Source organism: Dermacentor albipictus, chromosome 7 (genome assembly GCF_038994185.2).
Source record: "Dermacentor albipictus isolate Rhodes 1998 colony chromosome 7, USDA_Dalb.pri_finalv2, whole genome shotgun sequence".
In the NCBI taxonomy this organism is placed as follows: Eukaryota; Metazoa; Arthropoda; class Arachnida; order Ixodida; family Ixodidae; genus Dermacentor; species Dermacentor albipictus.
The window spans coordinates 136,749,891-136,766,873 of NC_091827.1; the positions used below are offsets into that span (position 1 = coordinate 136,749,891).

Sequence of the window (16,983 nt, forward strand, 5' to 3'; positions counted from 1 at the left end):
AACATCGGATACATTCAGGCGCGTCCCTCGCTGTGCGATTACAGTTGTTAAGCGGCGAAACGTGGTCGCCCAATAAAGATAATTACACGTGTCAATATCGCGACACAAGTTTTTCTGATAGGCCCACCCAACGAGATGATGACCATAGGAGCACGAGGGAGCCAGGTAAATACTGCACGTCCCTATGGTACGTATCGTAACGGGACTTTTGGGAAGCCTGGGAATCAGTGGGGCGAGTTCAGGCAATCTGACGGGCGTGGGCTGCCAAAGAAATTGCACCGCGGGCATAAGCGGTGTGCGACTGTGTGAAAGTAGAGTGTCAAGGGGCAAAACGGGATCACGGCCAAACACTAGATAAAATGGTGAGTAACCTGCAGTGTTCTGGCGAGACGAATTGTACACAAAGGTAGAACTTGTAGGTAGACCTCCTGTAATAGCGAAGCGTGAGGCGTAATCGATTGCCACCGCAACCCATTTGTTGCCCTTATTTGAAGAAAGGAAAAGTCCAAGTAGGTTGAGTCTGTCATGGTTGGGTTTGGGCATGAAATAGATGGTAGCTGGCCCATGCTGTCATCCAACTTATCCATGCTCAGGACGCTGTTGAAGGGAGAGACTTGTTCTCACCGAGAACAAGGAATATGGGTCTTATTTACTGTATCTACAGGAAAACGCTACAGTTCATCAGTCTAACATGACTGAAAGAGGAATGCACACTGAAGAGCCGACAACGGCTGCTTATAAACACTCTGTCCTCCCTAGATCCCTAAGTGAGGTAAAACAGTGGTTCGAGCTAACGGAGTGTCCAAAGTCATCGTAGCTGACCCACCTTTGAGGGGGGGTTTACGCACTCACTTCTGCACAGATTGCATTGACCACACCTAGGTGAGAGGGTTTTCGCAGACTTGATGCTTGTCCCGAGCAGGCGCCTCTTCATCCCAGAGTTGACCCTGCAGTCAGTAGCCGCCACGTCTGTCCATTGACTGACGACTTCTAAGCAGCGTGAGACGACACCGCAAAGTATCTTTCAAGAGCTCCCCTGCTCCAATCAAACCGTGAAGGCGGTATCGGTGTACACACTAACAATACTTGCTCCGCCGACTGCCTCTACCCATCTCGGCGCCATTCCGTTGGAGACGCGGAGCATTGTCCTCCTTACAAAACGAGTCGCCACCGCAGCCATGGTGGTGCCTTTCCGTCGGTCGCTTCCCCGAAGATTGCCAGCCCCTGCCGGTCGAATGTAGCAGCTCCTCCATGGCCCGGAAAATCTCGACTAGCCAGGGCTGATAACCGCTAGGCAGGAAGAGGGTGGCTGGTGGCAAGGGGCAGGATGTCTTGGCTTGCAGCCAGCAGCGGTGAAATGATGACACTGCTCTAAAACATCCAATGAGGACCAGCAACTGCAAAACGAACCCCACAACATGGCTCTGCGCCGAGATGACGTATCTTGGATCTCACTTTAGTCCCACTAGGCTTAAAAAACAACAACATAAGTGCAGCAACAACAAATGCTGCATTTCGCTACGCCAATTTTGAAGGAATCTTGTGCTGACAAATTGAGCAATCATGGAGGGAGTCCTGATAAATGAGAGGGGATCTTCTTGGCTTGCCCAAATTAACACTAACAACCCCAAAATTTAGGCGGGATCCTTAATTTGAAGGTTTTTGCCGTACATGTACGGCGGCAGTTTTCTGTCCTCCAAGGGCTTTGCCTTACGGGTACCGTTTCGACCCTCCGTTTGAAATTTTGCACCACAATGACGATGTGTGCTCACTGGGAGGTGCTGCCACCTCTTAGGACTTACAAGAAGCGTTTTGAAATTTGTGCTACCTTCTTGGGGAGATAAGCAGAACTGATTTCTAGCTTCAGCGCATCGAGCAGACTGTGGCGACACCCCTTTTGCGGTTTCGGCGATAACATCGTCACCGTGCACCGTATGCTGCATGTGCGAGCAAAAGCATGCGATGGTGAGCCGAATCGCTCACAAAGGAGGAAAGTGGCAAGGCAGCACGAGAGGGAGTGGGGATTGCTTTTACTCTGGTAGCAACTGCATATTTTGCGCATCGGCGCACACCGTATCTTGAAAGTGATCTGCAGATGCGACGACTTTGGGGTCAGTCGACTTGCGGTCGGCCCGCCGGCGCTTGCGCTGCTGCTCTGCACTTCTCGCATGGCACTCAGCAACTCGTTTACGAGAAGAACCCGGTACCTCCATGGCATGCACACAACCTGTAGCAACTGCTAGAGGAGGTTAACCCAGCACACTTCACGTGGCCATAATGTACAACTTGATTTTGACAGCAGTTTTCTCCGGGGGAAAAAAAAAGTGTATAGAAGTCCGAACCATTCTGTAAGATGCACCGAGGAAAATTCAGAAAGAAACTGACTTATACACCAGAAAACACGGTATATTCGTGATGTTCGAAAAAAAAAAGCTAGTTGATTTCACACAGAATGGCTGGTAAGAAACCGGCCCATGGCAGATGTGTTAATGTGATAATTTTTTGTTTGTCACTACCAGATGTAACTAATGTGCCTTGCAGTAAAAAAAAAAAAAAAAACCTTTGTGCGCTTGTGCTTGTGTCATCTGTTTCTTCCTTCTCCTCCAATCTGCGCAGTATGAATTTGTACAAACTAGCTCAGCTGTCAGTTCTGTATGCTCATCTTTCAGTACCTCTCAGTTGTTGTGAGATCAAAGTTATGTTAGAAAACCTTTCTTGCTTAACTTTTTGTAATAGTTGAATGCTGCTCTTTTAATGATTTGCATTGTTGGTTTAGGTGTTTTTGTGGTATTCACTCGTTCTCTTCTCCTCCCAATACTTTCACTCCCCTAGTACGGAGTAGCAGACTAGAGTCCACCAGCTGAGTTCATTCTTTTCTGTGAATAAAATCTCTCTCTTGTTACAGGCAAGAAGGGACCAACCTTTTGCTTGGAGCACCTCAAGCCATTTGAGCATGGTATGTGGGTCTTGGAAGCATTGCCACTACTTTTTTGTTTCCTCTGTTACAGTATAGTGAAATCCTACAAAAGGGAGCATATTGACATACTTGTCGAGGATTGTGCAACAAATAATGGAAAATTGACACCGGTATAACAGTTCAAAATACACAAAGCCTACAGTGTGGTTTAGATAGCGAACACAGCGGATATTTTAGTTGAGAGTTGCGCAGGTTGACAGAGTAGTGTGTAAAGTAACGTGGAGGACAGAATCGCTGGCCTATTAGAGCAAGAGAATGGCTACCAAATGAAGAGAAGCACAGTCAAGGCCAGCAGAGAATTGGGTGATGTGAAGGGATGACGAAATTTTCAGGCTTCGGATTGAAACAGCTGACGCAAGACATGAGTAGTTGGATAATGCCTTGATCCTGCAGTGCCTTTAGGGTGTGCTGCTGCTGATGATAATGACGACCAAGTATCCTTAGCCCACGAACTAGAGTAGAGGACTGTGGATCACTAAAGGGGCACTAAAGGAAAATATTGTTACGAAGAGTTGCGAAGAAATGGTTTTATTTACAGGCGATGGATGATGATCGTAGCGTGATAGTAGCGCAGCTCGGCCTCTCCAACTCTTCGTCCTCTTCGTCTTCCCTCCTTTTCTCTTGTCCGTGCCTTTCGTATCTGTTACATTTCCCTGCAAGCAGACGAAGCCCGTGGGGCGAGTCAGGATGCACAAGCAGGGTAGAAAGGCTTCAGGCGAGCAATGTGAGTCAGCTGAGTTCTGCTTGATCGCCGACCGTTGCACAGTAGGCGAGCTATGATGTAAGTGAGTTCGCTGAGGCGGTCCACAACTACAAATGGGCCTGAATAGTGTGACAATAACTTTTGGCTCAATCCACGCTTGCGTTGCGGTGTCCAAAGAAGGACCAAGTCACCTTTTTCCAACGATACTTGTACATGACGGTTGTCGTATCGCTCTTTCGAACGACTTTGCGAGGCCAGAGTACGAAGACGAGCTATTCGACGCGCTTCTTCGGCGAGACACAAAGTCTTCGATACAGAATCGTCACTGTGCAGAACGAACGGTAAGAAAGTGTCCAGAGGGCTTCGCGGTAACCTGGCATAGAGGAGATAAAATGGGCTATAGTTCGTGGTTTCGAGTTTCGCCGTGTTGTATGCGTAAGTGATGAAGGGCTGCACGTCGTCCCAGTTCTTATGATTGGAGGAGACGTACATGGCAAGCATGTTGGTCAGCGTTCTGTTCGTCCTTTCAACGAGGCCATTGGTCTGTGGATGATACGGCGTGGAATGACGGAACTGGGAAGTGCACAAACAAAGGAGCTCTTCAATGGCATCAGCAGTGAACTGGGGACCACGGTCGCTGATGATGACACGTGGTGGGCCATGACGAAGGACCACGGAACGCAACAGGAAGACCGCCACGCAAGCGGCGGTGGAAGACGGTATGGCTGCAGTTTCTGCATACCGTGTAAGATGGTCTACGCAGACAATTATCCAACGCTTCTTGTTGCTAGATAACGGGAATGGACCCAAAAGGTCAATGCCTACTTGCTCGAATGGTGTGTTGAGTGGTGTCAATGGCCGAAGGGGACCCGGGGCTGCGGTGGTCGGTTGCTTGTGACGTTGGCACGTTTGACAACTAGCGACATAGCGCTTGGTTGTTTCGTACATCTTGGGCCAGTAAAAGCGCTCCTTCGTGCGGTGCAGCGTTCATACGAAGCCGAAATGGCCGGATGTCACATCGTCAAGCATGGCGCGTAGAACGGCGGAGCGGACACTCTCGGGGACAACAAGCAGAAAACGCGCTCCATAACCGGAGTAATTAGTTTTGTAGAGCAATTTATCACGGACAGTAAAGCGACCGCTGCCTTTAGAAGTACGGGCGCTGACAAAAAGCGGATCGAGCGTAACATCATTCCGTTGTTCTCGCTGAAAGTCTTCCGCGTTAGAGAATGTAGAAGTAACAGCAGCGAGACAGTCGTCAAAATTCTCAGCATCGCAATCGGTAGTCGCAAGAGGAATCCGAGAGAGGCAGTCTGCGTCAGCGTGACGACGGCCACTCTTGTACGATACCACAAAGTCGTATTCCTGGAGGCGCAGCGCCCAATGTGCGAGGCGGCCAGAGGGATCACGCGAACCGATCAGCCAGCATAAAGAATGGTGGTCGGCGAAAATCTTGAATGGTCTACCGTAAAGATAATACCGAAACTTTTGTATGGCGAAAACGGCTGCCAGGCATTCCTGTTCCGTAACCATATAATTGCGTTCAGATTTGCTCAGGCAACGGCTGCATATGCGGCAACTTGTTCGGCGCCACTGTGACGTTGTACAAGCCCCGCTCCTATCCCGATTCCACTAGCATCAGTGTGAACTTCAGTTGGGCAAGACGGATCGAAGTGACGCAAGAGCGGTGCTGACGTTAGTATAAACTTCAGTTGAGAAAATGATGCGTCACACTCTGGTGTCCAATTGAAGGATGCATTTTGTCGCGAAATACTTGTCAACGGCTAAACGATGTCGGAAAACCTGGGAACAAAACGAAGAAAATATGAACATAGGCCAATGAATGAGCGAAGTTCTCGTGCTGATTGTGGTGGCTTGAAGGAACTCGCAGCTTCAATCTTACGAGGATCAGGTCTGACGCCATCCTTGTCAACTAAGTGTCCCAGGACCAGTGTTTGACGTTCGCCAAAGTGACATTTCTTTGAGTTTAGAACCAGTCCAGCTTTCTCGATGCAGTCGAGAACAAGGCTGAGGCGTTCATTATGTTCTTCAAACGTGCGGCCAAAGATTACAACATCATCGAGGTAACACATGCATATCTCCCACATCAGGCCACGTAGTACTGTGTCCATGAGTCTTTCGAAGGTGGCAGGAGCATTGCAAAGGCCAAAAGGCATAACATTAAATTCGAATAGGCCATCTGGAGTCACGAAAGTGGTCTTTTCTTTGTCGGCAGTGTCCATAGGTATTTGCCAATACCCCGATCGCAAATCAAGTGTTGAGAAGTAAGAAGCAGCGTGTAAGCAATCAATGACGTCATCTATTCGCGGTAGAGGATAGACATCCTTCTTCGTCACTGCGTTTAGATGTCTGTAATCCACGCAGAATCTCCAGGAGCCATCTTTTTTTCGGACCAGGATTACTGGGGCTGCCCATGGACTAGACGACTCTTGAACGACACCTTTGTCCATCATCTCCTTGACTTGTTGTGCAATAACTTTTCGCTCGGAGGATGACACTCGGTAGGGCTTCTGGCGGATGGGGTGTGCGGAGCCGGTATCTATTCTGTGATAAGCGCGGGACGACGGCAAATGAAGGGGTGCATCTCCATGCGTGAAGTCGAATGCAGCCTCATGCCTGGCAAGGACATGTACCAGTGCTTGCCGTTCCGACGTACCGAGAGCCTTGCTGATCATGCCAAGCATTAGCTTTTCAAAATGGCTATTATCGCAAGGAGAGCAAGCTGTAGAGACGTCCGTAGTTAGGGCCGCCATTGAGTTACATGCGGCTTCATCAAAGAGAGCGATTTTCATACCGCGAGGAAGGACAACCGGCGTGGCGGAACAGTTCAGCGCCCACAATGTGGCTACTCCTTTCGTCATGCACACGACAGAGCAGGGCACAAGTATATCTTTTTTAGCACAGTTTACGCGGAGAGGCCTAACTACAAGATCAACACAATCAGCGTCAACAGTAGTTGCAGAAACACGAACGGGCGTCAGGCACCACGATGGTGCAATCACTTCATCAAGAACACTGAGTGTGTCTGTGTCCCTGTGTTCGCCACGCGAACTTTGTTCGGAATCTGTTGATATAATTAACTTGTTCAATGATATTTCGCCACAACCACAGTCCACGGAAGAGCCGCACTGTTCAAGAAAATCAATACCAAGAATAACATTGTGCGAACAATGAGCAAGAACAAGGAATTCCGACACAAAAACTTTCCCAGCCAACAAAACACTCACAGCACAAACACCAAGGGGATGAAGCCACTCGCTGCCCACTCCACGAAAAGTAATACCGTCGTTCCAAGAAAACATAACTTTGTGGCCTAGACGGTTTTTGAAAGCGAGGCTCATCACAGACACAGTCGCCCCAGTATCCACTAACGCCATGGTCGGTATTCCATCAATCGAGACATTCACTTTGTTTTTGAGCATCACAACAGGCAGAGGAATTTCTGGCAAAGACTGTCCGCCGACCTCGCCTCCATTGGCCGCGGATGCTAGTTTCCCGGCGGCGGTGACGAAGAACAGCGCCGAGGGGACGGAGAGCGACGGGGACGATTATTTGGCGGCGTCAAACTCCGCTCAGAAGTTGGCGAATCGCTGCGTCTGGTCTCATGTGGGAAGTGGTCCATTGGAAGGGAATCGGTCGTCCGCAAGTCATATGAAGTACGGGTTCTGGGTGGCGAGAACATTTGTGGTGTCCTTCGTGATTGACGGCCTTGGTGACAATACCGTGCTATATGGCCTGTGGAACTGCAGTTGTAGCACACGGGAGGGTCGTGGTTCACACAATCTTCCTCGAAATGGATGCTAGGCTGCTGCGGGTAGCGAGAAAGTTCGTTGTCATGTGATTAACGTGTCTCTGCGCCTCGCTGAAATCCGTCATATCGTTCATAAGTCACGTCGTGGGAGTAGGGTCGGTGCCCTTCTTGTCGCGGCCTGACAGAAGTCACAGGACCTCGGGGGTAAAAACGCGGCTGCTCTCGTTGTGGTCGAGCGTCATAAGTAGCGCCTCTGTCGTAGAGACGTGGCTGCTGTCGGGGCGCGAGTTCATAATCCTCGGTGCCCCTCGCCGCAGGATACGGGGCGATGGATGCCACGTTTGACTCGAAATCTGGTGGAAGGCGGAAGCTGTGAGTGCCTGAATGTGTCGCTTGTGCGTGCAGGCTGAGCTCTTCCCGAACTATTTGTCTGATCGTTGATGCAAGATCGAGGGGCTGGTTGCTGTCCACGTTTGCAACTGTTGTCACATTGGCTCGCCTGCCAAACTTCTGCGTGATGCGCCTCGTTTTCAGCTGCTCGAAAGCACGACAATGCCGAATGATGTCAGTGACGGAAGCCAGGTTGTCCTTTGCGATGAGGAAATTATAGACGTCTTCGGCAATTCCTTTCAGGATGTGCCCGACTTTATCTTCCTCGGACATTCCAGAGTCCACCATCCTACACAGTTTTATTACCGCCTCAATATAGGTCGTGCAGGTTTTGCCTGGCACTTGCGCACGTTGCAGTAGCGTCTGTTCTGCCCTTTTCTTTTTCGTCGCAGAGTCGCCGAATCTCTCTTTGATTTCGGAAACAAATCTTCCCCATGTTGTGAACGTTTCCTCGTTATTGTTGAACCACAGCAACGCAGTATCCGTTAGAAAGAACACTATGTTCGAAAGCTGAGAAGCGCTGTTCAACTCGTTGGCGGCACTCACCCGGGGATAATGGATGAGCCATTCCTCGACGTCTTCGTCCGATCTTCCGGCGAAGGGACGCGCATCTCTCAGTTGCAGAACGGAACTTGTCGGCGCAGCTGTTGGAATGGGCTGTTGTTCGTCTGCGTCATGGGACATATTCAGCTCCGGTAGATACGGTGGGAGTCCAGCAATGCGACAGCTCCGTCGAAGAAGTTCTGGTTCAGCTTCCGTCTTCGGGTGTCGATTACCCCGCACCTCCACCACAACTGTTACGAAGAGTTGCGAAGAAATCGTTTCATTTACAGGCGATGGATGATGATCGTAGCGTGATAGTAGCGTAGCTCGGCCTCTCCAACTCTTCGTCGTCTTCGTCTTCCCTCCTTTTCTCTTGTCCGTGCCTTTCGTATCTGTTACAATATGAAGTTCAGCTTGATTGTAAGATAAGACTTCTGTAATAAAAAATTTGGCATTAGTAGCGAGAACAGAGCTCTTTTGTGAGTAACAAAATGACAAAGGAAAATTGGAGTGGTATCGCCCATTATGGACTATGGTGCCTCTCATTTAATGCCTAATTCACCCAGAGCTGCATATAGGAAAGTCGCATAAAGGTTGCGTCAACTTTTTGTCTGTTGTGGCGGTTTGAATTTAGGAGCTAAACCTTCGGTGGCAATTTTCTACACAATATAGTGATACGGTTGAACCTCGTTATATAGTTCGATAGAGCCAGAATTCGATATATGAAATCACATAAAAAAATCCATCAAAAACTTCTGCAAATCATTCGTGGCGCAGTAAATACTCATTTGATGCTTCACACAGAGTATTCTTTTGGCTGACAGCACTGCAGCAGTGTAGCCTGCTTCTTACTGGCAGCCGCGTCTTTAAACACTGAGCCCTCAACATAGTCTAAACCATCCACAAGCGACAGGCCGGTGCCCTCTATTGCGCCGCAGTAGCAGCGTAGAAGGGCCAAAGCAGCTACAGCCTCTGTTGAAGTCGGGAGCTGGGTAAAGTCAGCGTTTCCGGGATCAACTTTGGCAGCTCCTTTGTTTGGCCACTACTTCTGCTGTGATCTCCAGGTTCATCAATCGAAGCATTTTGAGATATGGTCAATAACAAAGTATTAAGGGCTGTCTAAAAAGACACCTGTGAGTGAGCCCAGTGAGTGCGCGCTGTCGTGCGTCTTTGCGGGTGCAATCTGCCAGCCCTTGCGAGGTGTAGCATGTGCAGAGCGCGGCATCGAGGAGAGCCAGTGCGACAAATGCAATGCGTCGTTGACGTTGAACTAGCCAAGCCACCGTGTGCATACACCACTATGTTCAAATGGCGCCCTTGGTGAGATCAATGTGTGCAGCTATAGTGCGCAGCGGTCGGGAATGCCCATTGCGCCACCGCAATCTTCGAGGGTGTTGCGGGAAAGCTCATCGCTTGTCAACATTGTGCACGTGGTCTGGGGCGGCGGAGTTCTATATATCCATTCTACGTCTGACCCTGTTTGAAATAAAAAATAAAAAATGCATGTAATTTTTCAGGTGTTATAGAAAGTGTTCAATACATGCAATAATTCGATATATCCATGTTTGGTATATGGAGGCTTGACTCTATATGGCACACAAAATACAATGATGGGCTTTCAGACAAATAAATCTATCGATCTAGCTCGACTGACTATTTTCCATCTCTTAACCTCTCAAGTGTTTTATTATTTTGATCAAAAGTGACCTTATTTTGCTTCTTTATTTTACGGCTTATTTTCAAACTTCATTTCATCAAAGGTCCTTCTAAAGATTTAACCAATTTACTTTATGTTTAAGTGCAAAAACCTCATTTTACCTCTTCACTGTGCAATATCTATGTACTTGTCATTGCCACAAACGATACAGTTAGAAACGATGAAAAACGTTTTGTTTTACGCTGTTTCCAAATCAGCTATTCTGCGAAGCAATGTTCTTCACTGGTGAAAGAATTTTTGACCATTCTTGCATTTCTAAAGCAGGTCACAAATGATGTGGAAGTTCATGAAGCACTGAGCTTTGCCAAAGGGCTTGCACAAGATTGTTCCAAATCTGCCAGTAGGTGCAAAAAGCACACAATTCCAATAATGCAGTCTTTCTGCAGTGAAAAAGTGCTGATATACAGTTGCCGACCGTTTATTCGGACCTCACAGGGACTGTGGAAATGTCCGATTAAACAGGTGTCCAAAAAAAGCAGATTAAGAAAAAAAATCCTTTATTTCCACGCACTTACTCGGGCTCGGCATTAAGCTTGAAGAAATCGTGAATTCGCTGTTGCACGCTGTTCTGTTTACACGCAATCAGGGGTGCGATCTTGTACGCGTTCCAAAATAGAACGGAGGCGGTTCGTTCTTTACGTCATGAAATAGGCGGTATGTTCCATTTCGTTCGTCCGATAGCGGACGACACGGAATGATTGACAGTAGATATTACGTCACAATTGACGTCATGGCGTTCGACACGGTTCAAATTGACTAATCGCATTTTTCTCGCTGGAACGAACCGCCTCCGTTCTATTTTGGAACGCGTACAAGATCGCACCCCAGATAAGCGTGAACCTCGGAGAGGGTCGTACGGTCACTGTAGGTGGCTGAAAGCACAGTGATTTCTTGTACACGCTCCACATGCGATGGCAGCGTAGCACATGGTGCATCATCTTCCGACTTGGAGTCATCGTCTGGTGGTGCAGCAAAAACCTGACGAATGATCTTGCTGTGGTCAAGTTCTGCGCATGTCAGTACAGCAGTGTCAGCACCTGTGAAACTGTCAAATGTGACAGTGTCCGGAATCGCAATGCAACCACTGAGCAGGTCTCGGCAGAACATTTTCCGCGTCAGTAGGGAGCACATCATCATCATCATCATCAGCCTGGTTACGCCCACTGCAGGGCAAAGGCCTCTCCCATACTTCTCCAACTACCCCGGTTATGTACTAATTGTGGCCATGTTGTCCCTGCAAACTTCTTAATCTCATCCGCCCACCTAACTTTCTGCTGCCCCCTGCTATGCTTCCCTTCCTTTGGAATCCAGTCCGTAACCCTTAATGACTATCGGTTATCTTCCCTCCTCATTACATGTCCGGCCCATGCCCATTTATTTTTTTTTTGGTTTCAACTAAGAGCGCATCAGAAGGCGACGAATCCGTGGCCTCCTAGCACCCGCTTGCCGGCATTCCTCAGCGCAGTCTGCGCGGGCACATTCGGCACCATTAGACCATTGACACGATGTTTCCGTATGCCGTGTTGGATCAGCGCAACCTCGATACAGCACACAAAACAAACACCACCACGCAGTCACGCCGACACCAGTCGCACAAACGAAAAACGTGGCCTACGCGCAGCATCATGCACAAAGAAACAAATCAGCTACTGGATTGTCTTGACATGGCTTACTAAGCTGAGACCGGAACTGCTGTAGCTACTCTATCGAACCAGGCAGAAACGGTGATGATGAGCGGGTACTTGCAGTAGTGCCTCTTCGGGGGGCAGCAAGGAGGAAAGAACAGCGCTAACTAAGACGATCACGAGGGGGAGAACGACACAGGACGAGCGCCATTTTTTTTTTTATGTGTCAGCATATCGTCGGATTTTCAAAACTTCCTAATTCAAGTATGCACCACCTAGCCCAAATGAATGTTGTCCTGAACCATCAGAGTCGGTGCATGGTGCTCTCGATCAAGTTCTCAAGAAGTGTCCGAAAAATCAGACGAGAGGTTGCAAGGTGTCGAAACTTTCTGCAGTTGTTATACATTATGGTCTATGGGGAGAATAGTGGTGCCGCGAAGCAGACGGAATAATCGAGCATGTCCGAATGTTTGGAGTCCGGAAAGTCAGTTGGCGACTGTATACGTAGTAGAAAGCAAAGATTGCAATAAACACCTTCCAGTGCTGCCACCTTTGTTGTAGAACAGAAAGACTGAATCAACATAGCCTTCAAGGCACTGAAAATGTGCTGACATCTCTAGTAAAACAAAGGCTTAAAACAAAGCTGTCTGTGTATTATAAAAACTTCAGTTTGGCCTAGTTGGTGTTACTGCATCTCATATTGACTGCAAATAAAGACTGAGACAGCGGAAGAGAACACAAAAATGATATGCTGTGTCGTTTTTGAGTTCTCTTCCACTGTCCCAGTCTTTATTTGCAGTCAATATGATATGCTGTCTACGTAGTAGAAGAAAAACTAAAGGAATGTGCTGAGCTCGTCCCCTTAAAGATAGGATTATTGCGGTTCACGAGCCGAGCTTGTTCAAAGCAAAATTAACCAGGATCACATTGATGAACTGAGCTCGTCCAAATCACTTGAAAGGTTAAAGGGACCCTGAACCAATTTTGACGATTTTGTACAAATGTACTGAGTTATTACGGTAGGTCCTTCTGATCACTAAGGGACACATTTTAGCACTCTGCAAAAAGCACGTAATTTATTGCAAGATTTTAAAAATGCACACCGCTACTAATGGCAGCAGTGCAACTCCCCCGACTTTTCAGCTGCCTTGTCTCCTGATGCATGGCGAAGGCCTGTGACGTCAGTCGGGCAAGCTAAATGGCAACCCATGTTTTGTCATCAGGAGGGATTGAAACATGTCGCTGCATAAGCTTAATTTTAATAGCATATGTATGCATAGTAATTTCTGTACCCTTAATGTCAAGTCGACAAGTGGACTAAATCTGGATGTCTCTTCAAGCGAATAGCCCACTTCCACCTCAAAATGTGTATAGTCTGCCACAGCTCTGCCAATGGGGATGTGTAGGGGTTCTCACATGGAAATAGGAGCAGCAAGGTCTTCTTTGGCAGCACGAACATGAATGGCACGAGTGCTGCATTACTGCTCATCTTGCACTGCAGGTGTGTGCAGGGAGTAAACCGCAGTGACTACATGCTGTAAAAAAATGTGAGCGCTGCACGTCAATGTCGACACCGACCTCCTTAGTCAACACTGTGGTCATCCATATATTAGACAAGAAAGGCGCCTTCAGCTGTAACTTCAGGTTCCACATTTCTCAGAGAGCCAAGTTTTATATGTAGTTTGCGCAGAATGATGGCAGACAAGTACCTGAACAAACTGAGATCTGGAAGAAAGCATAGCAAGTGAAATTGAGTGTGCTTTACAGCATGTCATAATGTTCATCAGAAAGCCGCCATATTGAGTTAGACTATGGCTTAGTGCTGCCTCTGCCTGCATGAAAGGCAGAGGCAGCACTACCCTCCCCCCCATAAGAACCACTTCTCTCGCATGTTGTTCTCACTCACGGGTTGCAGAACCAATTGAGCGTCTTTCCTTTCTTCAAATCACTATCATCATCATCATGTTGCTCGCTGGCTCCTCATTCAGTGCAGTTCTACAAACAGCTTAAGACAAGAAGACCTTAACAATTTATCTATGTGGTGCAATGCGTGGAACATGAAACTAAATGTGAATAAATGTAAATATATGCGCATATCACGCCGCTCTAACAATACTGACACACGCATGTATTTTCTGAATAGCGCTCCTCTCTGTCAAGTTAATGTTTACAAGTATCTCGGCCTTTACATCACTCACGATCTATCATGGCACAAGCATGTTGAATTTATAACTTAAACGCTAATCGCATGCTAGGCTATCTACGCAGAAACTTTTACGCTGTTCCTGCATCTTTAAAACTGAAGCTCTACAAAACATTTGTTCGATCAAAATTAGAATATGCCTCGGCCATCTGGGATCCCCCTCAAGTATCACTAACCCTCTCCCTTGAAACCATTCAGAACCGTGCGTCCCGCTTTATTCTATCTAATGGCTCTCGTCATGCTAGCATAACACTCATGAAGCAAACCCTTAACATACCGGAACTTTCAGTAGGTCGTGCATACAGTCGACTCTGCCTTTTCCACCAGATTTACCACAACCCGGTATTAAAAGAACTTCTTACTCCTCCTTCCTACTTTTCATTCCGCAGCGATCACCTTCATAAAGTTTTCGTGTCATCTTGTCGCACGAATGTGTACTACTATTACTCTTTTTTACATCGCACCTGCAATGACTGGAACCACCTCTCCGCATCGGTCGCTACTATTATAGACTCATCGAGGTTCAAGACTGCTGTTTTCCATGCTATCCAACAAATATTTTATTCATTGATCTGCATTCTTTTTCTGTGTATATGTACCACTCCTTTCTGTAGCGCCTATGGGCCTTGAAAGTATTTAAAATAAATAAATAAATGAATAAATAAATTGCTTGCATTCGTTTTTGTTGGTTGTGTCGAAGTCATTCCCGGCCACGCGGTTTCTCAACTTCGCGTGACTTGCCCCCAAAACGGTAAATGGCTGATCCACCCGCTGATATCAGCAATGCATGCTGTTGGCAGTGCAAAGAAAGTGCATGATTATAGATTTGGGAACTAAGTGCTTTTAACCGATGAGATGATTGTTGCGAATGTGCTTGGATTGGATAGCAACGTGACGACGGCAGCGATGACGCGGTAGGGCAGGTTGCCTCAATGTTGTCCTCGCACGAGGCCCGGCGTGATTCAGTCTCTCCGGGGATTTCTTTTCGCAAGGAACCTTCCGCTGCACTTGGTAGAGCACTTGTATGCCTTCGAGAAGGATGTCGGCAAGCTTTGCGTAAAGCATGCATGGCTGACGGATTCTTTTCTCGTTACACTGGAAGCATAATGCAAAGGACAATCCGCAAGGACTAGCCAGGACAAGCGCTATGGAATAGCGCTTGTCCTATCTAGTCTTTGTGGATCGTCCTTTGTGCGCTATGCTTGTAGTGTAACTACGTTTTACCAACCAGCCCAAGCCTATACTCTTCTGATCTTTTCTCGTGCAAGCCAGTGAGAAGTACGTGCTGAGATGCTTGTGGTGATCTCTCCTCAGCGTTTCTTCTGGAATCCTCAATCTGACAGGCTGCCGTGGCAGCTTTCTTGCAATTTTTAAGATACCCCTGTGAGGCCACTAAAGTGATGATTCAGCGGCGCTCGCAGATCGCTTGCCACCCATGACACCTCCTTGCAGTTGTTATAGCAGTGTCATTCTTTAACACCAACAGCCGCCGCTTGTTACACGCGATCGGAGCACCCAGGAAGCAGTTAAACAAGTGAGCACAATCAGCAGCCAGGTGGAGGAAGGCGGTGGGGAGGGGCACTGGCCTCCCTGCCTATATACCATATTTACTCGCATAATGATTGCACTCGCGTAAGGATTGCACCCCTAGATTTTGTCGTCGAAATTAATTTTTACAAAAATTTACCGTGTAATGATTGCACCCCGAACTTGCCGCAGCGATATGTCGTGTGCCAAGTCTAGCTAATATTGATCGCGCTTACCATCTGTCGAAGGCCACGCGAAGGACTCTTCAAGACAAACCAAGCGGTCTGCATGCACCAAACATTCTTAAGTAGATGCCTCATTTCATTACTTTCATCACTTTCCCCACTTCCATGACTAAAAAAAAGCTGCAACCAAACTTGCCTTTACTATGTGTAGGCTTTATAATGGCTGTGGTCAACAATAACAAAAAAGGCACCTTTCGATTCTCCTCATCTGCACTCGTGGGAACGCAATGAATCGCGAGCGGCAACAATAGTAGCCACGTTTACACTGATGCGTTAAAAGCGTACCCTATTCATAGGCCGACGCTTGTAACACAGCTAAGATATTCACCCATCCTTAGCGGAAACGTGCTGCGTTAGGATAGTAGTGAAGACAGATGCCGCAGTTTCCGCAGCATGCCGGCCATGTGTTTCTATGTCACTGGCAGCTAAGCACGCCCATCTGTTTCTGTACCCTCAAAGTGGACATGGTTACGTTATTGCCGCAAACTTGCCGATATTAACGATATTACCGTATAAAGCGGAATATAGGTCGAGGCGGAATATAGGTCGACCCCCTTACATTGAAGCAAAGAAGTCAACATAAAAAATATAAGGCACAGAACTTCGTTTTATTCAGTGGCGTCACCTGATCATTCGTTTAAGCTGTCTGAACTCTCGTCCAAAGGCGACTGCTTATCACTGGCTGCGTCCCACAACATGCCATCCTCGGTGCCATCCAAGGAGTTGCTAATGCAACACTTCTTGAATGCCTGTACCACCATATCGTCAGGCAGTGAGCGCCAAGCCTGCGACACCCATCGCAGGCTTGGCGCATTGCATGCGCTGTGGAGAGATGCTGGTTGGCCTCTCTCCACGGCCGGTTGGGATCGTCGGGTTGTTGCTGACCATCCTCTGATTATGTTGTTCACGGACACGGTCTTTAAAGGGCTTGTTGAGCACGACGTCCAGTGGCTGAAGTGTTGATGTCATGCCTCCCGGAATGACGGCGAGTTTCGTCCTCCCGTCGCAGAGTGCCTGCTTCACACCTGCGGTCAAGCGCCCGTGAAAGGCATCCAAAACAAGCATGCTCGAACACCGCAGAGTGCGGCAGGTCGCCAATTCCAGACAGTCTTAATCCAATTGAGCATGAGGGCGTCGTTCATACAGCCCTTTTCATTCACGCGAACGACAACATCCTGTGCGAAAGCCTCTTTCGGCAGCGTCTTTCTCTTGAAGATTATGTATGGGGGCAGCTTTCTGCCGTCTGCAGTACACGCGAGCATCACCGTGAAGTGCGAATGC

At 47.9% G+C, this 16,983-nt stretch overlaps 1 protein-coding gene across 7 annotated transcripts in view; it reads left to right on the forward strand.

Annotated features, from left to right (window-relative positions):
- LOC135897804 (uncharacterized) overlaps positions 1-16,983 on the forward strand; it is a 419,017-nt gene that overhangs the window by 21,813 nt on the left and 380,221 nt on the right. For 5 of the 7 annotated variants that reach the window (XM_065426504.2, XM_065426509.2, XM_065426510.2 and 2 more), the window contains exon 3: positions 2,906-2,956. The exons of the other annotated variants lie outside the window; for them this stretch is intronic. In XM_065426504.2, the coding sequence (XP_065282576.2) occupies positions 2,906-2,956 (51 nt within the window). The remainder of the gene's footprint in view (positions 1-2,905; positions 2,957-16,983) is intronic. 7 annotated transcript variants of the gene reach the window in all.